The sequence below is a fragment of the Eschrichtius robustus genome, chromosome 6 (assembly GCF_028021215.1).
Source record: "Eschrichtius robustus isolate mEscRob2 chromosome 6, mEscRob2.pri, whole genome shotgun sequence".
NCBI classification, from domain to species: domain Eukaryota; kingdom Metazoa; phylum Chordata; class Mammalia; order Artiodactyla; family Eschrichtiidae; genus Eschrichtius; species Eschrichtius robustus.
In genome coordinates, this window is record NC_090829.1 from 24870293 (window position 1) to 24898101 (window position 27809).

Below are 27809 nucleotides of genomic sequence, written 5' to 3' on the forward strand. Positions count from 1 at the left end.
TAGTGGCAGAGTCTATTTTCTTCTAACATTTAACTTTTCTTATTCAAGACTATTGTCACGTACGGTCTCTGCTACTAATAACATTATTCAGTAGTTCTTTTCTCATTAAAAGTTGATGAAGACTTCAGATACAGAAGCTGAAAAATAAACATCTGCCACATGGAGCATGATTTTCTTTGACATTAAATGCAGACTTGAGGGGTTTCTAAGACTGGAGAATATTGCGTTTCTGGACAGGAAATATTGATTATATCATCAGAACACAGAAAGAGAGGGAGTGAGAAAGAAAAAAATGTGTCTTGCTCTCAGGCGGCACTCTGAGGAGTTTTAAGGTTGATGGGTTATTTTTCCATGCCACACTTTTATTTATTTTTGATCTAGTAAAACGAGACGTTTCTGACAGGTTTCCTACCACCACTGCTGAACGTGAACCTGGAACTGAGAAGTCAAAGATTTAACGAAATGGAAAACTCCTTCAGGGACTATGAAGGATTCCAAGTTTGCAAAGAATACAATTACCATCTAGTTTACTATATTTGGCAATGCTACGGTTGGCAGATGAATGATGAGTCTGTGGGATACAAGAATATCAATATAGAAAACAGCACAAATCTATGTTCTTCTTTCTAGATCCTCCAGTGCAGAGGGTAGGCATGCAATTAAGATTACTTCCTGTCTGTGTTGCAAGGTTTATAAATTTCCATTTAAAACAAAAAATTCCTTTAATAATGTAGTAGTGAGTACTTATGCAAATTAACTTGAGGTCTGGAGGAGAAGAAAAATATCCTTTTGTTTAGATCCCTGGCTTTCCGCCTCAAATGTTGGTGTTGTCAGGTTTACTCCTTTTCAGTTTTCATTTCCTTGGAGTCACTGAAAACATGTACACCAATGTCACCTAAATCTCTAGTCAGCGGCCTCATCCCAGATATCCATGTCCAATTGCCCACTGTACCTTTCCATGTAGGAGTTCCACACTTGTATAGAATCCAGAAGACTTTCAAATGAACTAATTTTTGTGTCTCTCTTTCTGCTACATGTATGCACTCACATTCCCCATTTTGGTGAAATGAACCATTGATTCATTTGATATAATTCCCAGTATCCTCGACTCCTCTTTCTCCTTCAACTGTGTTAATCATTCGTGCCATCTGTCTTCTGAAAATTTTCTACACGCCTGTGCAGGACATGAGCAACTTTCTCTTTTCCCTATGGCTGCTGGCACCGTGAGGAGATGTTAAGTAAAGACAGAAAACATTTACAGTGAAGAAAGCAGAGCTAAATTTGTCCACTATTCAAGTTACGTGTGCAAGATTGTCTGAATATTGAAACGATGAGCTATTTGGTTCAAGAAAGTGCAGGTGTGAGTTAATGAGTTATTATGCTAGGAGATGTACTCTACACCTGTGTTTATTGAGATGGCATCTTTGCGTGTTTGCCCTTGGTTCAGCAAGCTAGTTAATAAATCCCCTTGAGAATTTTGGGTGTCTATTGCTACAGCTTGAATGCCTAATATTTTGAGCCTCTGGCTCTATTTTTGGCTGGGAAAACACTCAGTGCACCTCATTTGTTGGTGAATTGTTGGCTAATTAAGTTGGATTCATATGGTCCTGTCAATATGAAAGCAAGAACAGTTTGAAGCTGAGATGTCAGCTAATGACATGTATTTAGAAGCTAAAACCGGCCAGATTTGAGTTGAGAAACAATTCAAACGAAGTCCTCCTGGTGATTTGTTTTATTTACTGAGATCTAGAAATATATTTCCCATTCAGTCATGCAATGCATCAGTGGCAAGCCAAATGGAACACATTTATCTCTGAACTAGAAACCTTCTTAAGAGTTTCAGACAAGTATTCGCCAAGTCGAGAGATGATGGAGATGAGAAGTAATGAGCCAACTTACTTACTCAGATCAAGTAAAGTCTCAACGTGTCCAGTAATAGTCATTTCGTTTGGAAATCTTTCCTCGTCTGTTGCCAAAAAGAAAGACATTTCCAGTTTCCCCTTTTCCCGACTACTTATTCTACAAAAGCCCTTCAAGAGCTGACCTGACCGATAAGCAGGACCTGAGCTTTCAGGTGTCAGCTTTTCCTTATCATGACAATGTAATTAGGCCCTTGTCATTTGAGACCAAGGGCGGAACAAGGTTGGGTGATGGGATTGAGGTGAATTGACTGTTTATGTTGTGCTTCATGTTTGTGTGTGCTGAGTTCTTCTCTCGTTCAGACACCTTGGTCAATTCCTTAGTGAATGGGCCAGAGCGACATTTGCTTTTACCCTGCTACGTGCAAAATTTTTTTCTGAGTCTCTTACTCTCTAGAGTCAGACTACAAAGCCCAATAGCATTGCCTAGTACAGTAATCAGGACTTTTTTTCTTTCAGATTTTTACACATTTGTTTTCTTAGATGGAAACCATTCTAAGCTGAGTAAATAGTGGGCTATACTGTCTAACTTTTCGTATGAGAAAGTGAGGGATGCCAACGGCCTCCCTCCTCCTCCTTCACTTCCAGCTGACATAAAATATGCCCCAGGAACCTAAAAATGGAAGCTGCCTTTATTACAACAGTGCCTGGAAGCAGAGAAATCATTAGATGCAGTGTCAATGTTGCCATTAGAAATCTTACTCTTTGGGTGTTTAATGACAGTCCCTGAAAGTTTGCTTCTGGCAAAAACCTGACCCCCAAAGTCTCAGCTGGGAAACAGATTATAAAAATGAATTTTCAAACCACCTGTCCAGCTGTGCTTTTTGGTTATCTTTATAAACTGAAAAGCAGCTTCTATGACAGGATTCAATGCCACCAGAGATTATGCTATAAATAATACTGCTGAATTATTTTCAATATTCAATTTAAAATAATGGCTCAGTAACCTAATGACTTTTAGAAAATAGGCCAAGAAAAATTCTACTTGATCAGAAATTAGGTATGCATGTGTACCAGGTACCTGACAGAGAGAATACCTCGGGTCATGTATTTACTCAAAAGCCACATTTTGTATGTGTGCCATGTCCTTCCACTACAAAATAATAAAATCTTTTTACCTCAGCAGTAAAGAAAACTGAGATACCAATTAATAGGGTGACATTCCTATCCCTCAGCAAGTTAGCAGAAGAACTAGAAATCCGAGACATACCCCTTAGTGGCTGATTTTGTAATTAGGGCAGAAACTTCCATATACATTCTCTTCCTTCTGTGCTCTCCCAGTTTGTGAGGACTCCCTAAAGTCCATTTCTATCTACACACCCTCATCTTCTAGAAAGACTTCTCACTTGCACTTGATATTCTGCCCAGTCTTCGTAAATAAAAGTTTTCTCAGACAGCACTTGTACATTTCCAGCAGCAGAGCATCAGACCTTTGGGTAATAGAAATGCCAACCTTCATTTGCATGTCTAAAAGCCACTTGTTTCCATAAAACTAAGTGCTTCTGTGTGACTATTGAACATTTGCAGGTGCAACTTCCAAGAGACTGAGATGAGGCGGCTGCAAATGTGGCCCTTGAAGTAAAAGATGATCAAAATAAGTCAAATGGTCATCATCAAATTAGTAACAACTAAAAGTGAAAGCAGCAAATGTGGTCATGAGCAAGCCCCGCCCACCACACTGAAGTGTTCATAATGAATCTTATAAGGAGGCGAATCGAAAAAGAATAATGAAGACTGTGCAAACTGTCTTTGTAAGCTTGATTCTTTTTGTTTGTCTATCACTATGCACCTGGCATGAGATGGTCCCAAGCATCCTAGCCTAGAGGCTGTGCTGTCTTTGAGCCTCTCTTCCCTTCTGAATTGTCACCAAGTTATGCAGCTTCTTTTGTTGAAATACCTCATAGATTATTCCTTCCCTTGTACTATTTAGATTTCTTTGTTTGCAAGCAATAAACACTGATTCTGGCAACTGTAATCAGAAAGGAATTTATTGGAGGGAAGAAGCATAAAGGCAGCTCCAGAGATCTGTGGCAGGAATAAATAGAGGGTCCCAATAGGGTTTTGCTGTTGCAAAGTCTGGGTGCCAACAGTTGTATATACTTCTAACTCCCTCCTAAAAGTTCATATCACAGGGAAGGAGTGTCTGGTTGACCTAGCTTCGGATGTCCCTATTCTCTTCGGCAGGGGAGGGTGGAGTACCTTGGTTAAGAAGATGGTATCTGATGGAGGAGGGGTAGGATAATAACATCAGGATGCTATCCTCAGTGAAAGTGAGAACAGGTGCTGGGCAGCCAAAGCCGACATAACGCCCACCATATTCTTTTAGATTAGGCTCTTGTTTCCCAAGGTCTCCATGTCTCCATTTTAACTTAAGAGTTAGGGAAATGAAATTGAAGATTAATGTAATTTATGATCTATCCTTTAGTTGATGTATGAATCTGCTCTGAAATATCCTGACCGGTGGACGTAAAGAATCTACAAGGATATTATCAGGCATAAGGCACTCACTAACTCATAAAACAGTCTGTTATTCAGATATTAGAAATTTTTCCTTTTGTTAAGCTAAAATCATTCATTCCATTGTTCAAAAGATATTGGATGCCTAGCACGCTTCAGCTACACTGCTGGTGTTGATATAGTCCTCACAAACCTGACAGTCTAATATAATTTTGGCCCATCAATCCAAATTCTACACATCAGCTATGGCTCTATATTTCAGAACTGCGGAGAGTAAATCAAATAGCATGGTGAGGTCTAGATGCACATAAACAAACAATAGCCTTCCAGAAACTATAATGGAAGAAGTTTCCATTCATCATAGTACGCCAAAATATAAAATAGATTAAAAAGTACTTAACAAGAAATTTGTAGGTCTAATGTGAAGACAACTATAAAAATTTACTAAGGGCCATAAAAGATGAGTTGAATAAATGGAGAGACATAACATATTCCTCTGTGGGAAGACTCAACATTGCAAAAACACCATTCCTCCTCAAATTAATCTAAAAATTTAATACAACCCCAATCATAATCCTAAAGTTATTTTCTGCTTGAAACATAAGAAAGTTATTTTAAGTCGTTCTGGAATATAAATATGTGAGTATAGCAAAGGATCTCTTGAAATTGGGGAAGGGGGATGAGAAATGGATCTATTAGCTATTAAAAGGAACCATGGAGTTGAAATGATGAAAACAGTAAAGACCAAGAGCTCAGTGGAACAACAGAAAGCCCAGAACATATATACACATATATGTACCTACATACATGGACAGTATATTGTAAATTCATAGGTTAAGTTTGAAGGGCGTTAGGATGAGTGAAGAACAATCTAGGAAGAAAATCAAATCCCTACTATATCTCGCACCTCATAGCAAGACAAATTCCAGATGGATTCCAATGCAAAAATAAAACCAGACAAGTATTAAAAAAAAGTATACATTATTATTAATAACAGTGGGCTTTATAAGTAGAAATCAATAAAATCTTGGGCTTTCTAAGGAAGAGATAAAATTAACCACATGAAACTTGAAAATGTCTATACCTACCTTTCCCTTACATAAACAAATAAAGCATAACATATTTAAAAGGTAAAGCCATGAATTGGAAAATATTTATAGCCTACACGACAGTCAAAAGGTTAATATGTTTTAATAGATAAAGAGCTTCTGAAATTTAACGTGACAAAAATAAGCACTTCCATAGGAAAAAAGGACAAAGGTCATAAACAGGTAGTTCACCAAGGGAGAAATACAAATTGCCAATGACATATAATTAAAATGATTTCCTCAGTAAAAATATAATGAATTTATATCAGAATAAGATGGAACTTGATTATCAAATTAGCAGGGGTGAATATGAGTTTGGGTGATGAAGATGTGAATGAATGAGCTCTCCCTTACATCACTGGTGAAGTATAAAGGAATGCAAATTTTCTGGAGGATAACTTGGATAAATTTTTCCAAGACATTAAAATGTTAGCATTCTTGTTAACCCAGGAATTTTATTTTTAGGCAGATATATAAATAGAAGTTCATACATCAAGCTATAAGGATTACCATTGCAATCGTATTAACAGTGTTTAAAACTATAAACAATCAAAAGGTTGGTATAATAAATTATGGCAAGTTAATATGATATAGTACTAGGCAGAAATTAAAAATAATAATATAGAAGAATATTTAATGCCATGAAAAACATTCACTATAAATTGTTAAGTGAAAAAAAGCAAGTTACTTAAAAATAAAAAGGTAATTACATATATGTATGCATGTATATATTTAATTACGTATATGTATTTGCATATAATTAGATCAATTCAGACAAATACTAACAATAGTTATTAATAGGCAGTGAGAATACAGGTAACTCTAATTTTATTTCCTTCTGTAAATCTACATTTTCCAAATTTTCTACAATGTATATGCCTTACCTTGGTAGTAAGAAAAAATAAAAAATATATTCTTAAAACAGATATATTTTGTTTAAAGCAACAGAAATCCTTTTCTTCAAATGAAATCTTAGGTGAAAACCCAGTCTGTGGAACCAATAAGAGGGGTGAAGTAGGGATGGCAGGCCTAGAGGCCTGCTCCCTTGATGGGCACCCTTGAGCCCTCACCTAGCAATGTCAGGGCTGGGGGAATTCTGCTGAGAACCCATTGTGTGTAAACACCATTTCTAGGTCCTACACGATGTGTTGTCAGTGAACCCATTCAGGGCCCCAGGATGGCTGGTTACCACTACAGTTACTCATAAACTATTTAATAGCTCATTTCATTTACTTCACTATATTCATTGTCATATGTTCATTCGTTAAGCACTTTCTGAAATGTTTTTCTAGATTTTAGTTTTGCGTTATATTAGTTTACTTGTGGATTAGAGATTAAAAAGATTTTCTTACTGCATGAAATATCCTCAGAGAATATAATTTGATTCCACACCATCAGATTTTATTGAAGGTTGATATGAGAAATGACTACATGAAGAATGGATCTCCATCTTCCCTAAAACAATACATTGTCTGTTACGGTGCTCAAAGGCCCTTACATAAAGATGCGTGTGATAAATTCCCCGAAAGTTTTAGAAAAAAAGTTTGCCCATTTTTACAAATAATTGTAACTTCCTTTTATAGTACTGTATTATTCCTATATAACTCATCATGTTTCCCTTTTGGCTTTGGCTGCCAGAAAGCTCGGAGCTATATTTATTGTTGCCAAACCACAGCAATGAACAGCTGCCTTATTTTGCAGAAGAACTCTATCCCGAAGCACTTGAGTGTCTAGCCTCAACTAAACGGTCCCTTGATATGCATGGCTCATGTTATGAGTTGTCTCAAAGCCAATTTAGAAATAGGCAAGGATTAAATGATAAACAAACAAACACATAAGTAATTTGGACTAAGCAGGCTTGGTCTTTGGCAGTACAAAATGCTCACACCTAAAGTTTGATTTGCATCAAATGCCTTTCGGGCATGTTGCTTAATCTGGAGTACTGTTCTGGATGAGCGCTCCCCTGGGTGCAGACGTGGACATTTGGGTCTTTCTGCTACCAAGGCCCACACATGCATCCACCCACCCCATGACACTGGCTCCTCAGAAGTGATCTGCATGGCATCCAATAAGGGTATCAGGTCAAAAGCATAGCAAAAGAGCAAGGCACAGATAAACTAAGAGTTTATACGTGGACCATAACCTTAAAAACAGTTAAGAAAACAAGATATTGCTGAACTGGATCAGGAAATAGACAATCTTCACAAACAGAAACTATCTTAAGCATTGGGATGTGTGTATGTAAGTGAGTGTGTGTGTGTGTGTGTGTGTGTGTGTGTGTTTACTACAATGATCAACAGTAGACTAAAATATATCAGGTGAGTTAAGGTACTTCTTTACCTTTCCAGAAGGTCAAATATGTATTCTTATTGTTAACATTACTTACATATTTTACAATATGGTAAGTGCTGAAAAGGGCATAGAATGTGGAGGAAAGGGAACCACAATTTTTTGAATGACGTATGTAAATTGTTTCCTCCATTATTTCATTTAAGAGACACTCGCATCCTTTTTCTTTGCAATGCATAAGCTCTTTAGCAACCTTTCTAATAACATGGTAAGGCTCTAATATAATGGATGTTGCGTTAGAATGGTTTGGAATGATACTGGGCCTGGTAGGGTGGCCTCTGGTAATGCAGTCTTGATTATAGTGTCGTAATAACTGGCAGGTGGCTGTCTGTATCAGCAACAGACACCCTCAAAGCCTGTGGAAATAGCTTGGTTCCCATGGCTATGAAGTAAGGTGGGTCAGCTGCCCAGAGCAACAGATTATCATTACAAAAAAGATGTGCCATGGCTTTCACAGGAGAGGCCAAACCAGCCTAGAAGCAAATGGACGAGGCAGGCTTCTGGGGCCCCAAATATCTTCCTACTCCTGGGGGCCTGCCTCATATTCTATAGACAGAATTTCATTCAAGGTAGCAGTGCTTGGTACCCATGAGCCCAGGCTCTAGAATCAGATCTCCTTATTTGAAATCCCAGCTCCACCACTTACTGTTGGCTGAGTAAACTGGGCATAGTCTCTAACTTTGGGTCCTTCTGCAAATGAATGAGAAAATCCATGAAAGGCAGTTAGCCAGCACCTGGCTCATGGTATGCTTTCACTATATATCAACTTTTATTATTATTTACACTTAAAGTACCACCTTTTAAAATGCAAGTACCCAGGGAGGCATACCTTACTCCCAGTTAGTACTTCGGAGGGGGGCGGGGGGCGGGGGGGGGGGGGAGTCTCACCACTTGAAAGTCAATTAAGATGTAGTGAGCAGCAAGGGATCCAGGCCTGAAACCCGGGAGAAGCAAGGAGCTAAGCCAAAGGAGAGAAACAGCTTTGAAAGTTTGCTCAGAGCCACGGTGATTCCTCTACATGGAAAAGTACCCAATCGTTGCAGCTAGCCAAGTGCAAACCCTCGCTGTTGCAGAAAGGCAATCTAATTGCGGAATCCAGATACAAGGATGCGTGGCCCCTGGGACCTTAGGGACTGCCTCTCTCTCTATCAACTGCTGCATCTCAGAGGACTCTACATACAGACTTTCTACAGTAAGAGGCATTAATTAAACCGTGAAGCCACCAAGTGAGCTCCTTGTTTTCTGGCCTGCCACCGAGCGTATGCAAAGATTTTTAAACACGGCTGTGTGTGGAGGTGAGCACAGCAGGAGAGGCTGCCTACGTGGGCGCTGCTGTTAACAGCCAATGGAAGGCCACCACCCTTTCCCCCAAAGCGGCTGTGCATCCCTTCACACTCTGACCAGAGACTCCTATTTGTAAAGTCAGCCATCGCCTCAGTATACCAGTCATTCATAGATTTCAACATCCCCTTCCTGACCAGCAAGGAGAGAAGAGGAAATGGCAGTTTGGAGACTTTCAGCTGACCTGTTGTATAAATGGATGATTTTTTTTTCTTCTCCCCAGGGTGCCCAGGAGAGGCTGATTCTGACACAAACCTATAGAAAAGGGCCTCCATTCCACCTCCGGCTGGGTCAGGGAGTGGGGCATGGGGAGAGGCGGGGGAACACATGTGTTCACACATCCAGTTTGCTGCGCTGGATGAAACACTGACCTGTTAGGCCAGCGGCCTCGGCAGACAGGAAGGCGCTCCAAGACAGGAGGAAAAACAGGCCCGTTTCCAGCATAGGGAACTCACACAGTTTGGTAAACTTGGTCAAGTGACAAAGACGCGTTAAGGGAAATAACAACTGCTTTTATGAATAAATCTCCTTTTTGGCTGAGAAAAACGAATCTGGTTGTGTTTTAGATGAGAGAACTAATTTTCAGACCTGACCGTAACTCTGACTGAGACTTTACTTTGAAGGCCAGCAGGAGTCATGCTTCATTGCGGGCTGAACACTCCTATAAAAATGCAAACTGGTGTTCAGATAAAAAAGACGTCTTACTAAGAGGATAAAATCAGCTAAGTGTAGACACAAAACTTCTAAAATTTGGCCTCAGCCCTTGGGGTGTGCCCCTCAGAATACTGGCAGATCTGGGAAAACAAAGCCGAGGGGAGTGAGGCTGGGTGAGACGCTGCCAGTGTGTCAATACTGCAGGAGGCCACTGCTCCCCAGGGAGTGCTGGTCTGGGGACAGATCACCTTGGAGAGCCTTCTCCCTTGGGGATAGAAATTGGATCAGGAGGAGCATTTATGTTCAGTGATAGGGAAACTGCCCGGACTCTTTTTGTAAAAGTAGGATGGAGGGAAATGTGTACTATTTCTAGGTCAAGCAAGATGCCCTTTGGCAGGCAATGGTTCATTTTGGCCAGGATGACACTTGGTCAATGGTCTATAAATTGCAAATAGAACAAAGGCACAGTGATCTGAGTCAGGCAGAGAATGGGCTATGGGGAGATGATTAGGAGTAAGTGATGGATGGGAAAGGGCTACATTGTAATTGTGTCCACCACTAGGCGGAAAATGCCCTGACAGATAAAGAGATGTTATGCTGTTGCATTTTTTATGTTTCTACAACAAAGTGTAAGGAAGATTCCATATTAAGAGATGTTTGGCAGCAGGGCAAGGAAGCAAAAAGTATGACCTCTGCGTTAGAAGATCTGGGTTTGAGTCTTGGCTCCGCTGGTCACTGGCTGTGTGATCTCTGAGCAGCATGGTAACCTCTGTGAGCCTTATTTGCGTCCTAGGTGAACTGGCAATAAGAATAATACCTGCTCATACAGTGTGCAGAGGAACATGCAATGAAGATATTAAAAATGTTTTGTAAAGTCTTAGAAAGCACAAAATACTAAGGATAATGTCATGGTTGGGAGTGTGGCTTCTGGAAGGCAACTCTACCTGGGCTCGTATTCGTTGTATCAGCTTAGACGGGTCCGTGGGACACTCTGCGCTTTGGTTTCCATGTCTGAAAATGGGCATAATAGCGCAACCTACCTCCTAGGTATATAAACCACTTACAATATGTTAAGCACTCAGAAGAGTGCCTGGTATGTAACAAAGGATGTGTACGTTTTTCAATTAGTGTGATTTAAATAAATTTGTTTTGTAAAACATCTTTTCTGGAAAGAGATTCAGTAAGGGTCTGGAAGCAATTCTTTATCTGGAGGAAAACATGGGCTGCCCTTTGACCCTTTTCCAGTGTCCCCTCTTCTTACTTGGAGGGAAGGCTTTGTTTCTAAGGGAGTTTGTTCCTCTGAATTCCCTCTTCTAGTTTGTTGTAAAGATAAGGCTCAGGCCGATTTGAGTCACAGAATACCAACTGGGCATAAAGTGTTCTTCTCTCTCCGTGGCCTCCAGGAAGTTGTTCAGTTCTGAGTCAAGCCCTAAGCTTGTCCGGAGCCCAGGGGCCCACACCCTGAGGAGCCTCTGCCTCATTGTGGACAAGGCATCCAGGCGGTTATGGTGGCGGAATGGACTGTGCCCCTGTCCCCTTCACAGCCTGAGTTTGTGACCCAAGGCCATCAGGTGTTGCCACTGTTACTGAGCCCCTGCCTCTTCCTTTTCTCCACCCCTTTCCCCAGATCTGATCCAATGTCAGGGCAGACTTCCAGCCTCCAGGAATTTTTACCTTCCTTATCAATTTGTTCACTTATGTGTCCATACATTCCCTGCACACTGGGCAGAAAAATGTTCCAATCTCAGCCCTTCCACCTCGTGCCATCCCTGGGACCAAAGGCCTGGTTTTAAACTCCTGCCCTAAAATATTCTAGCTGTGTGGCCTTAGACAAGTTGCCTAACCTTATGTGTCAGTTTCTTCAGCTGAAAATTGGGGGAATAACAGTATCTCCCTGCCAGGGTTCTTATAAAAACTATCTGAGATAATCTATGCAAAATACTAAGGACAATGGCTGGCACATGGTACAGTCCTGAACATATGTAAGATGACATAATTAATATCATGCTCATTATTACTGATATGTGACTCAGAGTGAGCTACTTAACCTTCTTGAGCCTTGGTTTCCTCCTGTGTAACCCTGTGTCTTACAGGGTTAATTCGAGTAAGAAGATATATATAAAGGCCCATGCTAGACATTCACTAAATGCTGTGATCATTACTATTACTCTACTCCAAACAACATGTGACTTCCATCGTAATTCCACTTAATAATTAAGAGGCAACAGGGAGTAGTGATCAAGAGCATGGTCTGTCTCTCGGTTTCACTCCTTGGGTTTGATCTTGGCTCTACTTCCAAGCTGTACGACCTTGGGCAATAGCTTACCCTTTCTAAGCTCCAGTGTCCAGTAAAAGTAATATCTGTGTGATATAACCATTGTGGAGGTTAAATGAGTTATTGCATGTAAAACAAGTAGTAGGGGGCCTGACATGTCTCCAGTACTGGGTAGATTGTTAATCATTATTTTTAGTTGGAAGTCAGCCCTACCTTTTCCGACTTACTTTTGTCAATGGAGTTGACATTCTCCAAGGTTTCCAGGACATGACTTTGGGGTGGTCTTTTGATTCTCTCCTCTTCCTTATCTCTTAGTACCAACCAATCACTAAGTCCTAGAGATTCTTCTAAACATTGGCCTCCTTCCCGATTTCCCCCCACAGGTTATCATCACAGTTTTCCTTGATCTTAATCTTCCTTCTCTCATTCACCCTACATACCAGTTCCTTATTTATGTTTTAAAAACAGGACTTTCATTGTGTCCCTCTCCTGAGCAGAAACCTTCAGTAACTGTGGACCATAGAAAGATGCCCGGGCTCCTTTGAATAACACTCCAAGATACTCCACAAGCTGACTCCATCCCACCTGTGTCCCCTCATCTTCCACCGCTCACCAGCCTGAGCCCTCAGGTCCTTGCAGGCACAACTGCCATGTGCCATGTCAGTGCCCCCTCCGCCACACCTCCATGGATGCTGGTCTTCTCCTGAATCTCTTATCATGTGACTTTTGCCTGTATCCTACCCATCTATCAGGTCAAGCCCAAGTCCTACTCTGCATGTAAATACTGCTTTTCAGATTATTTTCCAGAATCATAAGATTGGCCAAGAGTCTGTTGGACTATCCCAGACACAGTGGCCTCATCATCATTTGAATTTGTATAATCTTAATAAGGTGGCTGCAGCTTTAGCCCTCACTTTCCAACCAACTCTTACTGTAGAGCTTGTCTTTCCAAGTTTGTCATTAGTTGAAGGCAGAGTCCATGTTTTATTCATCTTCTGACTTATCTTAGAAAACTTTAGTAGAACCTAGCCTTTTAGCAGTTGTTCAGTGAACTGTTAGGCTAGTCCTCATGAAAAAAGACCCCAACATTTTGCTTTCTTTGCCTTGATCCCTGACCCTTCTTGCATCTTTCTCCTTTCTTACTTCTCTTTTCCCCAAGGTCTCTGGTCCTTTGTTCTGCCTCTTCTCTGTAGCCTCAGTTAACACTTGACATTAGCCTTCTGGCTTTCCTCTTCAAATCTGACTTATTTTTGTCCCATCCAACTGCTGTGAGTGAAGAGCTCACCAGACCAGCTTCTTTCCCTGGCTCAAATCCTCTAGGAACTTTACCCATCCTCCCACCTCTCTGCTGAAAAAGAGGGAGTAAGATGACACAATTGCCTGGATATGGCAAACATCATTTCTGCTTTGCTTGCTGTTCCCCTTCCATAAAAGAGCTGTGGATTCTCGTTTAAACTCACAGTGATCTTTGGCTTGGCCAACCCTGTGAACTAGTGATTGATACAAGTTTGAAAAGGAGGCAGAGAACACTTAGTTTATCAGTCCCAGTCAATCATGTTTTATTCTTGACCTTGGATCTTCAGTTCTTCCTCCTGACCTTGGATCTTCAGTTCTTCCTCTTGACCTTAATATACCCAAGCCTGATACCCCCTGGCCACCTATACTCCTAGGTGGGAATTTTTTAAGACTGTTGCTATCCTAGGATCAGACAGTATGAGCAGTGCTAGAACTGGCCTTGGACAGGAAAAGAGCCTGGGCCCCTCTTCCACTGGTACCGACCTATGCTTCGAGGGGTGGCTTGGAATCAAGATGGCTCCAGTGGTGCCCTACTGCACCTGAACAAGACTGTCTAACCATTTCCTAGCCTGGAATTTGTCAGTCCTCAGAAACGTTCCAGGGAAGCTGACTGCTCTTAACAAGTCCCCAGCTTTCCACACAAGACAAAGGATATCAGTGCCGTGACCACAGCATACGCAGACCCCATTGCAAATGAGCCGGCGAAGATCCCCAGGAAATTCCCCACGGACTGGAAGAATGCCGCAGCGTCAAATGCATTCGGATTCTCCTTGGGACTGTAAATGGATATAGAACTGAAAAGAGAAGAGGGTGAAGGTTAGTCAGCGACTCCCATCTCATGGCCCAAACACCAGAAGTCAGAATTTAGCACCCACTTTTGGGAAGGGCACGTTTTCCTACGAGGTTAGGGGCTGGTTGGAAGCTTTCAGGGGAAACGGATGAGGACAGGGAGAGGTGGAGAAGGCAGAAAGCTTTCCGCTTCCTTACAACCCAGTTCCATGGTATCCATATATTGCTGTCCGTTACTAAACATTTTTATATAGGAAGGGTCGTAAGGAATATTGTTTCTGAGCAAACTAGGCATTAAAACATGGTAGGTGTATAAGGAATCTGCTGAGGAGATGATAGATAACTGTGAATTATTTAGTGGCCATATGTCTTCAGTGCTGTTATATATTCACAAATGTTCCTGATAAAAAGTGTACTTTTATGGCCTGTGCACAAATGGGCGATACAAATCACAGCATGCACAAAATATTCTGCTGTGATCTTGTCATAAACCACAAAGCATTGCTCCTCTCCAGTGTAACCCTTCAGAAACAGCGCCCAGAGGACGCTCAGGGCATCACAGTATTAACCCCTGGGGAGAGACAAAAACCCTCCTTTTCCCACTGAAACAAATGGCAGCAGCTGCCCGAGGTCATCTTTTATACCCCAATTCTGGTGGCTGCCAACAGATTTATATCCACAGAGAAAAATCAATCCACCAATAGGCAGTCTGTTCACTTAAATATTTTTGAGGATGTCATATTTGTTATTTTTTTTTTTTTGTAACTGGGGCCTCAAATCCCACAGTGTTAATGTAAAGGACAAGGTGTGTCCTATGTTAGGAAACATGAGCTCCGTATTATAGCATCAAAATGAACAGATGTGCTAGAACCAGTAGCTTTCGGGAGACTAATGAAGTAACTTTTCAGATTTTTTTTTTGCACTTTTTATTTTAATACAGGGTCTTCAAAGCTAATCAGACAAAATCAATAGTTTCTCAGCGGCTGCTGGGAGGGACTTTGTAGTTCCTAGAGAGCAAACAGTACACCAGACACACTGACTTGAGATTAGACAGGATTTTACAGAGATGTAACTGAATCTCTTGTGGCTCGGATGATGAGAGTACGTTAACTCTCTGACCTGACTTTTTGTGTCTAAAGACTAGTTAAGAGAGAACGGGGGAGTGGGTTCCAATTTTCCCTGGATGTCTTTAAACCCCCAAAGTAGGCCAAACACTTCTCCTTTTTTTTTTTTTTTTTTGAATTTTATTTATTTTTTTATACAGCAGGTTCTTATTAGTTACCCATTTTATACATGTTAGTGTATATATGTCAATCCTAATCTCCCACTTCATCACACCACCACTTTCCCCCCTTGGTGTCCATACGTTTGTTCTCTACATCTGTGTCTGTATTTCTGCCCTGCAAACTGGTTCATCTGTACCATTTTTCTAGGTTCCACATATATGCATTAATATACAACATTTGTTTTTCTCTTTCTGACTTACTTCACTCTGTAGGACAGTCTCTAGATCCATCCACATCTCTACAAATGACCCAATTTCATTCCTTTTTATGGCTGAGTAATATTCCATTGTATATATGTACCACAACTTCTTTATCCATTCGTCTGTCGATGGGCATTTAGGTTGCTTCCATGACCTGGCTATTGTAAATAGTGCTGCAGTGAACATTGGGGTGCATATGTCTTTTTGAATTATGGTTTTCTCTGGCTATATGCCCAGCAGTGGGATTGCTGGGTCATATGGTGATTCTATGTTTAGTTTTTTAAGGAACCTCCATACTGTTCTCCATAGTGGCTGTATCAATTTACATTCCCACCAACAGTGCAAGAGGGTTCCCTTTTCTCCACACCCTCTCCAGCATTTGTTGTTTGTAGATTTTCTGATGATGCCCATTCTAACTGGTGTGAGGTGATACCTCATTGTAGTTTTGATTTGCATTTCTCTAATAATTAGTGATGTTGAGCAGCTTTTCATGTGCTTCTTGGCCATCTGTATGTCTTCTTTGGGGAAATGTCTATTTAGGTCTTCTGCCCATTTTTTGATTAGGTTGTTTCAAACACTTCTGCTTTGATCATGTAATTGGATAAGGAAGATGAATGTGGATCTCAAATGGAGCCCTGATATGTATGTGAGAAAGAGACTGCCTTTGAAGTGTTCTTCTTTTTGTAAAGTGTTGTGCTTTGCAGAAAAAAGGAAAAGCAAACCCATATTTGGGTCCTTTATAGCTGACAGTCCTGGGAAAGGGTGTGAAACCCCATGGCCATTCTGAAACTTGGTGCCCATGGCTGCATGTGTAAAAAAAACAGTAGTGATGAGGAAACATTCCAGTTGCTGTCTGCCTTTCAAACAAAGGTTTTCGCACAGTAACACAGTTTTGTAAATACTTTTGTTAATTCCTAAGGCTGCTCCCAGCAGATCTGATCCTTAGAACAGGCATCTCTTCAACCCCATCTTCACCTTCACACTCGCTGGAAGTGTTTTCTCTGTCCCGATGCTTCCCTAGCTTGAAGCACCACCATCACTTCTTTTGGCCATATTCTGTATCATTATTTATGTAATGTTTGTTTTTAAATCAACTCATTTTTATTCAAATGCAAAAGCTTTTATTAAATAATATTTACGAAATCATAGTTTTGATTTGCTTCATATATTGCTTTTTAATACACATGAGATTATGCAATTATTAAGTTTGAAAAAAAAAGTTCCCCTTTGTGTCACCTAAAATCGTCTGGGTATCTCCACTGGTTCATAGTCTGCATTTTGGGAGATGCTGTTTTCTTCCTGGGCTCTGATCCCCACCCAAAAGGGTGCAGCCAAATTTCATACCTTCCCCGTGAGATCTGATTTAACTAAAGGGAAGAGCTTAATTCTCCTTGACCTATGGAGATTCGTTCATTGATTTGCCAGCCCTAAAGCACTTCAGGATGTTAGTCGGGATGCATGGGGTACCTGCTATGTACCAGGTGATGGATTCGATGCAGGGAGTGGCAGGCTGGCAGGGAAGGGCATGGAAAGGAGAAGCAGAATTTGAGCCAACAAACATTTTACTGACCATGTGCAAGGCATAGGCAGAGAAGCCTAAGATAGAGATGACAACTAGCTCAAGTCACAGAGCTGAGTGTGACTGTGAGAGATGTGCAACATTTAATGGGGCAAATGAGGAAAGGGGCACTAGTTTAGAATAGAGGGGATGGCATTTAAGCAAGTCAACAGTCAGTGATGGGGAGCAGGCATTCCAGGTGGTGGAAAGAGTGGAAGCAAAGGCAAGGAGGCAGGAGAGTTGAGGGCACTTCAAAGTGGAACTATATAGTTATGGCTGGAGCCTGGGAGCATGTATGTGGGCACTGGCGGAGGGGTAAAGGCAGGTAGGTGGCATCACTCAGAGCTTTAAATTCCACCTTAAGAATATACAAAAGCCCTCACATTTATGTAATATTTAGTCCTTTTATGCCTGCATTATAACTGTATTTGATCCTATCACATCTCTGCCAGGTAATTAGGGCAAGTATATGGTTATCCGTCCTTTTCTTTCTTTTCTCCCCCCTCCTTTTTAAAAATAAAATACAGAAACTAAGAGTCAGAGAAATAAAGATCATATAGCTACTAAGTTCAAAATGTAGATTTCTTGTTTCTCCCTTGAAAAAGTGATCTTGTTGGGAGGCAAACATGAACCCACATCAGGACTGTTGAGTGAGTGTGGTTCTGATTCTAAGGGCAATAGGAGTTCAGGCACCAGAACCCTGGGTTTCATGTGTGGATGGAACACGAGTGGCACCCTCCCACGTGCAAGGAGAGCGTGGAGCACCTTGCATGGGGCAGCAGAACCCTCTCTCCCATCCCACTAGCAGGTGAGACGCAGGGCTTCTCCTGGAAACCTGCTTTCATGCCTGCCTCCTGCTCCTGGACTTCAGCTTTGCTAGGCCTTGCCTGGGTCTCTTTCCTCCTTGTATGCCCAGGACACAGCCTGATGCCCGGCCCGTGGCAGTCTATATAAAGGCTGAGGGAACGAGGGCAGGCTGACTGGAAAGCAGGAAGGAAATAAGGAAGAAATGCAGGAAGAGAAGAGGCTTGCAAAAGCTAGTCATCTTGAAAGTGAATCATCATCTACAAGATTTTTTATTAGGCATTGACTCTATGTAGTCATGTTGTGGGTACTTTTAGGGTCATCAATCCAAGCTTGAAGTTAACACTTGAGACTCTTAACTTGAGCCTCAAAGATCTCATCCTTATTGGCTGTATGGCCTTGGTTAAGTTACTCCATCACTCAGGCTCGGTTTCAAAGTCTATAAAATGGCCATAACAGTACGTATCCCACAGAAATGTGTGAGAATATGAGGTACATTTAAAAACCTATTAAAAAAAAAATAAGAGGGATTTCCCTGGCAGTCCAGTGGTTAAGACTCCGTGCTTCCATTGCAGGGGGCACGGTTTCGATCCCTGGTTGGGGAACTAAGATCCGGCATGCCTCAGTGCGTGGCCAAAAAAAAACATTAAGATTAAAAAAAAAAAAAAAAACAACAAACCTATATATTTACCTTATAGGTTGTAGGGCCATTCATTGAGTGCTGATTATGTGCACAAAACATAGGCTCTCAATGAATGTTGACCGTCGTCACCAGCACTGCCATGATCATCACCATTCTGCTAAGAACTTCCACAGGCTTGCAATCAGAGAGAGCAGAGCGCTGTGGCTGAACCAGGCCTTGGTTCCAACTACGGGCCGATGGGGTGTGGCTTCCCTCCCGGCACACTGTGCTTCCAGGTTGCTGCAGAGGGACAAGTCACTTTTGCACGGGAACATCAGGGTCTCCAGGGAGGAAACGGCCACAGAAGTGACGCCAGTAGGTTGTTACGTTTTGTGCGGAGCCCTTGGCTCCGTGGATTAAGGAGGAAAGGAGCGTCCTCAGCAGCCTGGACAGGGACGTGCCCCAGGACAAGAACAGGCCAGGAGACTGAACTTGAGTTACATCTCCCCAAGTTTAGCAGAGGACATTCTGCAGGCAAAGCCCTCTGGCTTCTGGTGAAGAGTGAGGCGAAAAAAGCAGGAGCCTTAGGTCCCAGAGACATTGTATCTCCCCCGACTGCCAGGACTTTAGGACGTTGTTCCTCCAGGCTCTAAGCCCTGGCAAAGGAGGCATCTCTCTGGGCTCTGGTTTGCAGCTTCAACACTAAGCCTCTGGATTATAGAGCAGCAGCTGCAGAGGGTGTTTTTGGAAATGACCAAGGGTTTGGGTAGTGTCTGTAGAGTTTTCTAACTTCAGCCTGAGAAAGGACGGAAGATCATGTTCTAACGGTTTCAGCACTTTGGACTTAAAAGGGAAATACCTCCTCCCATGCACCAAGGGAGATGCTTGAACCATTAGCGGATGCAAATATCAGAGCGGGGAGAGGCAGGGAAGAGGAACTGGACTTCCTGCTTATCTGTGTGGTGCTTGCTCTTTGGGACACCACTCTGAAGAGGCACTGTTTATAGCACATGCTGGTGAAGATAGATCTGTGATCTGCAGATTTCTGGAAAAGAATGTTTGAGTTGGATAGAACCGATATCCTTGAAAAGGACATGACCAGAAATACCCAGTGGTGTTTAAATATTCATCTTATAAATTGGATATAAGTCCAGCTTATTGATTCTGATTCATTCTGTTCAGGAACAGATTATTCATCAAAAACTAGTTTGATGATAGTGTACTGCATACAGTCTCAGAAATAAATATACGTATCTTTTATTCAAAATTTTTGAAATGGATGAAATATCCTAAATTCCTTTGATGAGAGCAACATGAACAAGGATCACACTGCTCGCTGTATCATTTAAGACTCACAGACACCGTCGAAACTCCAGTGTTTCTCAACAACCCATCTTTTCATCTTTATGATGTTCCTACAGGAAACCCCCTGGCCACTGAGGTAGCATTAAGGGCATAGTATCTGAATCTGAGATCTGGGTTGAAATCTCAGCTCTGCCACTTACCGGCTGTGTGAAGTTGACCAAGTTACTTAGACTATATGCACCTCAGTTTCCTATGATGATGATAATTAAAAAATGATAATAAAATGAGGATGATAATAATAGTACCTATCACATAAGGTTGCTATGAGAAGTCAATCAGTTAATGTTTATAAAGCATTCAAAATGGTACCTGGCACACAGTAAGAACTAGATAAGCATTTCTTAAGTTAATCATCCTTCTTCAAATAACCCATCCCGTCCTCCTCCTCCTCCTACACTTACTCCTTCTTCTTCCTCTTCTTCCTTTTCTCCTCCTCCTCCCCCTCCCCCTCCTCCTTCCTCTTCTTCTCCTTCTTCTTCGTCATCGTGTTGTTTGTCTGTCTTTCCGTCTCTTTCTCAAACTGAGAGATTGGTTTAGTTCTAAAAGAAGTATCCCAAACTAGATGTCCAATCAGTACCTCAACCAAAACAGAACTGAGATGTCATCACCTGTCTCTCTCACACTCTGACTGGTCCCTGGTCTAGAGTCTCGTGGTATCAGGGATCATTTGATCATACAACTTGTTTTGTGTAGAATGGCATGTGGCACATATGCTCAATAAATTCCAGCCATGAGGAAGAAGGAGAAGGGGGGCGAGGAGGAAACGAAAGAAGGAGAAGTAGGGAAGAAGTTATTGCAATCATGCTGAGAGTGAAGATGAGATAATGTATAGAAAGTATTCTATAAATGGAACCACCATCACTGCCGCCAATGCCATCCCTTCCAAAACTCTGGCCACCTTCCCATTCTGCACCCTACTGAGTCATCTCTCTCTTGATTCTTACAATCTTTCTCAAGACCACCCGGCTTCCATTACCACCCACTCCTGTTACTCTTTACTGTTACTGCTAAAATATTTTCCCCATAATTACTCACAGAAACTACTCAACAACCTCAAGCTCCTGGGCAGCCTTCTTTCATAATGATGCTCGCCTCTGATAGGTCCACCCAACTCCCACAATCTACTCACTATTCTGGGTGCCGGATTGGGACAACCTGCTTCTCTATCTCCCAGTCCAGTCTCACTTCTCTTGTTAACATGAATCAATGCCACTTTAAAATTTTAAAAAGAAAGTTTTTTTGTTGTTTTTTAAAAAATTATTAGCACCTTTTAAATTTATTTATTTATTTATTTATTTATTTATTTATTTATTTATTTATTTATTTGGCTGTGTTGGGTCTTCGTTTCTGTGCGAGGGCTTTCTCCAGTTGCGGCGAGCGGGGGCCACTCTTCATTGCGGTGCGCGGGCCTCTCACTGTCGTGGCCTCTCTTGTTGGGAGCACAGGCTCCAGACGCGCAGGCTCAGTAGTTGTGGCTCACGGGCTTAGTTGCCCCGCGGCATGTGGGATCTTCCCAGACCTGGGCTCGAACCCGTGTCCCCTGCATTAGCAGGCAGATTCTCAACCACTGCGTCACCAGGGAAACCCAAAAGGAAAGTTTTAAGCATATACATCACACCCGTTTTTGAATTTCTATGAATGTAATCAAGAAAAAGATGAGAAGATGATTACTATAGCCAAAGATATACAAAAAGGACCTTCCATTCTCTCTGCCAAATCTTTAATCCCTAACAAAAAAATTTAAACTACTAGCACCAGTTTATTACAGAGTTCTTGATTCTTCCAACTGTACTACATTGAATCCTCTTTGTGCTGGGTGTATAGGTCCATTAATGATGTCTTGGTCACATTCCATCGTTCAGTTCCTTTCGGTTATCACAACTTAGTGCTGTCCAGCTTAAAACCTAAATCTTCAAAGCAAGGTCCTTCTTCTCCCTGCAGAATATTCTAGAGCAGCAGGCAGGATGACTTGAAAGGGAGGAGTGGTGCACTTGGTGGCACAGTGGTTAGGAATCCGCCCGCCAATGCAGGGGACATGGGTTCAAGCCCTGGTCCAGGAAGATCCCACATGCCGCGGAGCAGCTAAGCCCGTGCACCACAACTACTGAAGCCCGTGAGCCTAGAGCCCGTGCTCCGCAACAAGAGAAGCCACCGCAATGAGAAGCCTGCACACCACAAGGAAGAGTAGCCCCCGCTCACCGCAACTAGAGAAAGCCCACGCACAGCAACAAAAACCTGACGCAGCCAAAAAAAAGTGCTCAGGAATGCTCACCTCCACCTCCCTCCTGAGCACCAGCGCCCCCTGGTGTTAGAGGCATGGAGGAGTGATGGGGAGCCAAGCTCTCCACCTTTTGTGGCCAATTGTTTGGCCACAATGGACAGGGTCCCTGGCCTCACTCTTGTCCCTGCTTGGTCCGTTTCTTGGAAGCCCCTGCTGACATGGTGGTACCTCCAATTTATTAAGAATCCCCTCACAGGGACCACTCAGTTTTCCTTCTGCCCTGCCAGCTCTATATATTCCCAGCCCTTTTCTATGGCTTGGATCAGGGGCCACTTGGGGAATTCGGTGGCTCTCACACTTCTCTTGATCTCCAGTCCCCTTTAGCTGGGGCACCCCTGAGCACCCTCCATGGGCCACGGACCACGCTTCTAGGAGGGCTCACCTTGCGCACTCCCCAAACACAACAGACTAGGGAGCCTTCAGGTCCTGCTGACACAGAGGACTCCAGCTGACTCCTTTCAGAAATCTGTAGGCCAGTCCCCGTGTTCTGCTCCCTCACCCCAAGAAGCCACATCCAAGAACCTCCTTCCCCGCTCTGTTTTGAGAGGGGCTCAGCCCCTCGGCAGTTCCTCCCACGGGGACAAGCTGGCAGCCTTCCTCTTGCAGGCAGTCTCGATCTATTTGGGTGATTCCAGTGGCGTCCCTTCCACTTGACTTAGGGGAGAGGAAGCTCCCTCATGGGGAGGGGTAACAGCTTCACACCTCAAACACTGCAGTCTCTCCAAGGAGGACCCCCTTTCTTTCCCACTCCTTTCATACACTGTCTTGAGACCAAGGAGATGGGGTAGGAATTGGAGGAAATGAGGCTGATTCTGTTGCTAATTAAGCCTGTTGGGAGGTGTGTGGTTCTAAGTGCTGGGGACCCCTGATGCTCCTTTTAGTACCTAGGCATTTAGCAACTTTTGCTTCAGGTCTGCTCCCTAAACCCAGTTTGGAAAACGGGCAAAAACCCACAGGATGACGCATCTTGTGACCTTTATGTCCGGGTGCTTCTAGTTTCTTTTCTCCCCATCTATCTAGAGTTGCCTTGTCATTCTGCTCTGAAGGATACATTTTAAGGAGAAATACAACATAGAGGGGTGATGGAAATCTGTAAAAGCTGCTCTGTTTGGTTGGCCCTGAGTTTCACAGGTAAGAAAGTAGAAGAAAAACTAATTACAGTGCTATTTTGTGTTTAAAATTCTTTATCTCCCCCCCAAAAAAGAAACAAGTGGATCCTTATCTATTATTTATCTTTTAATAACTCTACCAACCTGCCCTTTCTCAAGAAATTGTTTAATTATGAATAAGGAATTGATTTTATGGGGCCAAGAATTGTGTGTACACATTGGAATTCATTCTGGCATCTGCCTGCCCATTATTCTGGCTTATGTTCTGCCAAAGGCTGATGAAGTTCTGTCAGGAGAACCTGCTGTAAAACATAATGACTTCAGGAATTGGGGGCATTCCAGGCACCCTGGGAGGTTAGAAAAGCTGCCTTTTAATAATAAGTGGTTCTGGCCAGAAGTTCACTGAGCTTGAGTTAGAACCACAGGGTCTCACCTTCCCAAGGGCCAACAGCCCTGCAGGGTCAAGGGCTGTGTTTCAGGAGGGTCATTAATGAACTCTTTCAGCTTCTGAAGGACTGTTTAGTTAATGACCGCTCCCTTCAGGTCCAAATTCACACCGAACAGTGATTTTTCCAAATCCTTGACAAATATCACTTTGCCATTTTGATGTCTGGCACCACAAGACAAGGAGAATTTTGTGGGAAGTATGAGTTAGCATATCATGGCTGCCCCCCAGAATAATACAACCTCAGGCTGAATTAATGGATTCATTCTAACAACAAATGTTTCTTGAGCACCTACTATGTGCAGACATTGTTCTAGACACTACAGATCCAGCAGGGAACACAACAAAGCTTCTGACCTCATGTTCCTTACGTTCCAGTGGAGACAAAAACATAATAAATAGCTAAGCAAGTAAACATATGATTTAAGGACAGAGACAGAAACGAAAAAGAAAGCAGCATGAAGGAATGGAATAGAGAGGGATGAGGGTGCTGTTTTAGTTAGGATGCTCAGGAAAGGCTTCTCTGAAAACCATTATTAAGTGGAGTCCTGCATGAAAAGAGTGGGGAGAGTTTTCTAGTCCCTGAAGCAGAGGCAGTGTGGCTGGAGGAGACTGGGCAAGGGGAAAGTGGTAGGAGACAGGGCTGGAGACTGGGCTGGGGCCAGGTCTTGTGGAAGTTTTCGGGACTTTCTTAGGACTTAGGATTTTCCTCTAGGGGTGAAAGGGCATCCACTGGAGGGTTTGGGGTAGGGGAGCATGGTATAGAACATTCCAGGTGAAGGCTATGTTAATAACAGTAGAGGAAGCTAGACAGGAGTCAGCATGGTCCCGTTGTCCTTCCCCATGGCTGGATCAGAGGGGGCTTTCTTGTTTGGTCTGGATGGCACCATCTGAACGAAACCTGACAAACCATAGCAGACCACAGGAGAAAGAGTAGGGTGGTGGGGAAGAAGAAGTAAGGAAGGAGGGGAGTTTAAAGGACAGATGAATTTAGCAGGAAGAGCTACAGTGAGCATTTGAAAGGTGATCAAGCAGAGGAAGGACTGGCCTCATTCTCTGTGTTTCCAGAAGGCAAAATAAAGTCCACGAGTAAAACATCAGAGGGAGAAAGATTTCAGCTTTATGTTCTATTGCAGAATTTCCTAATTCTTAGATCTGATGGAAAATGAAATGAGATCCATAAAAGTCAAGTTCTCTGTCGCTGGAGATACTTAAGCATAGAATGAAAGAGTTACCTGTCAGGGTGTTATGGAGAAAATTCACGCACCAGACAGTTGGATAATGTGGCCTCGAGGAACCTCCTGCCCCCAGGGTCATTGACCCCCTATCTCTTTCCAGCTTCCTCCAGGACTATCAGGAGAGAAATGGAGGGTACTTGGCTTTCTACCCAAATCCTGCCATTGGAAATGGCTGAGTATTCAGCGAGCAAGGGGCAGTACTTCAGTGGGGATGCAGTGAAGGCGCCGATGATTTAGGTGGGAGCCATGTTGATAATGACGTCAAGAACAGTTACAAATTTCAGCACGGAATAAAGTCTTTGACAGATTCCTAAGTGGCTCTGGTCCATTAAGTTCCAACTTTAAAGTGACAAAGAGAGCTCTGAGCTTAAAATTGGTTAAAAGGGAAGAAGAGTTAAAGGTTTGTTATGAATTATATGTACATTTTCTTTGAAAGGAGGTCTTAAATTACTTTGCGATTCAGCCTGAAAAGTCTTGTCAGAATTGGATTAGTCTGTGGGCTTTGAGAAATTTTCTCTTGCACCTAATATTGAGAGGAAAGTGAATCTGAGATAGTCCTAAAGATAAAAGTAACTCGCAAATACTCTTCTTATTTTGTTTTCTTTCTTTCTTTCTTTCTTTTCTGAAGCAGAAACAGGAATTTGAATTCCACTACTGTGAACCTATTTAAAAGAGAGAGAGAGACACTAATTCTCATGATCTAATGGGGACTTCAACCCTTTCTCTAACTTTTCAGTTCCTTTAATCCTCACTAATGAAACCTTAGCTCCAAAGAGTACTGTAATATGTGAAACTTTTAGTCATAATAGATATAAAAAGATATAGAAAAGTAGGTTAATAGCCACTAAAGATGGAAATCTAATTAAAATTAAAATATAATCATTAACAGGTGTAAGAAAGACCAAATATTAATCCCCAAGGTTGAAATGGAGAAGGGGGTCAGGTGCTCCAACATTTACTGAGAACTCAAAATACATATTATTCGCTGTATTTGTTACTATGGAGCATTCACTATGTGTCAAGCGCTATGTTAAGCATTTTTATAAACATTATCTCACTGAACCCTCACAGTGACCCCCCTGAAGTAGGTGCTATTATGATTTCCATTTTATAGATGAGGAAACTACGGCTTATGGAAATTAAGTAACTTTATATATCTCACCTCATTTTATCCTTCCAACAATGTAATGAAGAAAGTATTTGCATTTTAGAGATAAACAGACTCAGGGATGGTAAATCATTTGCCCCAAGTAACTCACTAGTAACTGGAGCGGCAGCCATTCAACTCAGGTCTCACTAGTGAAAGCCCGTGTGCCATGTAGACTGGGAAGTGAAAACACTTGGATCCATCGCCTGAGTGTACACCCAGATAAATAACTCAACAAACGTTTCACGTTCATAGGATAGAGGCAAAGACTACTCACGGAAGGTTAACATTTTAGGACTTCTAGTACTAATTTGTAAGAAAAAAACTGCATTAGTGAATATATTCATTTCGATATGAGGAGTTTTGCTGACCACCTACTGCTGCTTGTAGGTCAGGATTTCTTCATGGAGGGCTCTTCTCCACATCGAATGAGTTTGTCATGAAACTACGTACACTCCGTGTCTCTTGATGTTCATGCCAGCACCAACCCAGGTCTCATATCATCTCATGCAGTTGTTCACCCTGTGCTGCCATGTGGTGACTACTCTCTCTTTATAGTAATTACTTACTTGTGTCACAGTGTCTTCATCTAAAACTTGGTGATAATAACAGTTGTGCCTCCTTCATAGAGTGGGGATTAACTGGGTTAATACGTGTACAGTGCTTCTACTTGGAACATAGAAAGCACTCCATAAATGTGAGCTGCTATTATTGTTGGTACTGTTATTTATATCAATATTATTGTTGGAATGATTATCTTTCACCATTTGCTCAAAAGAAATCAATAAAAACTGAGCTCTTCTTCTAAGAATATAGAGGCATTCAGGAATTCCAATTAAGGTGTCAGAAACATTATAAGAATCTTCTGAGGTGGAATGAGTAATACATTTAGAGTTAGATCATGTACTGAATTCATCTTTTTCTTAACGAGGCCTGTAAAGCAGAAGGTTATTGGGGTAGTACCAAAAAAGAATATGCATGTAAATTGTTAACAATAGTTAAGACCAAAAGATCCACGGTTGTTTTACAAATCCAGCAGAGTTTAACTTCCAGCAGCCTTGCTGGAGAAGGGGACACCAAGATAGACATACCACAGAAATCCCGTTGCTATACCTGAAGCAAAAATGTTCATGAACAGAAAGTATCTAATGAAGTTGTATAGAATTGCGGATCAGCAACAATCAAGGAAAAATCATGAAACCGATGGAGTTTGCTTTCATGGCGATCACCAATTCACAGCTCACTGCACGCTACATAGAGATGAAAAGAATCCAAAAACAGGCACTTGCTTTCATTGGGGCCTGCAGTGCTTCATAGATGCTGTGTGCTGAGGACAGAGATGAGGGGCTGAATGACACACTAGCTTCCTCTGGTTGGGTCAAAGGACTTTTCATAGACAATGTCCTATGAAAAGCTTTCCTAATCTGGGTGCCTTTCATTCCTGTGTTAAACAAAACTCACTCCTGTTATAAACAGCTTCCTGAGACAGCCTGATGGAGTTTCACCTGGTGACAAGCCAACTCCCAGAAAATATTTGCACTGATCAACTCATATCCCCAGATCCTTCTCCTGTTCTTCTATTTATT

At 42.1% G+C, this 27809-nt stretch overlaps 1 protein-coding gene across 8 annotated transcripts in view; it reads right to left on the bottom strand.

The window, feature by feature from the left end:
- Positions 1-27809, bottom strand: part of SLC9A9 (solute carrier family 9 member A9) — a 685705-nt gene that overhangs the window by 268088 nt on the left and 389808 nt on the right. For all 8 annotated transcript variants that reach the window (XM_068546052.1, XM_068546049.1, XM_068546048.1 and 5 more), the window contains 2 exons: positions 14035-14173; positions 9526-9631 (listed from right to left, as the gene is read on the bottom strand). In XM_068546052.1, the coding sequence (XP_068402153.1) occupies positions 9526-9631; positions 14035-14173 (245 nt within the window). The remainder of the gene's footprint in view (positions 1-9525; positions 9632-14034; positions 14174-27809) is intronic.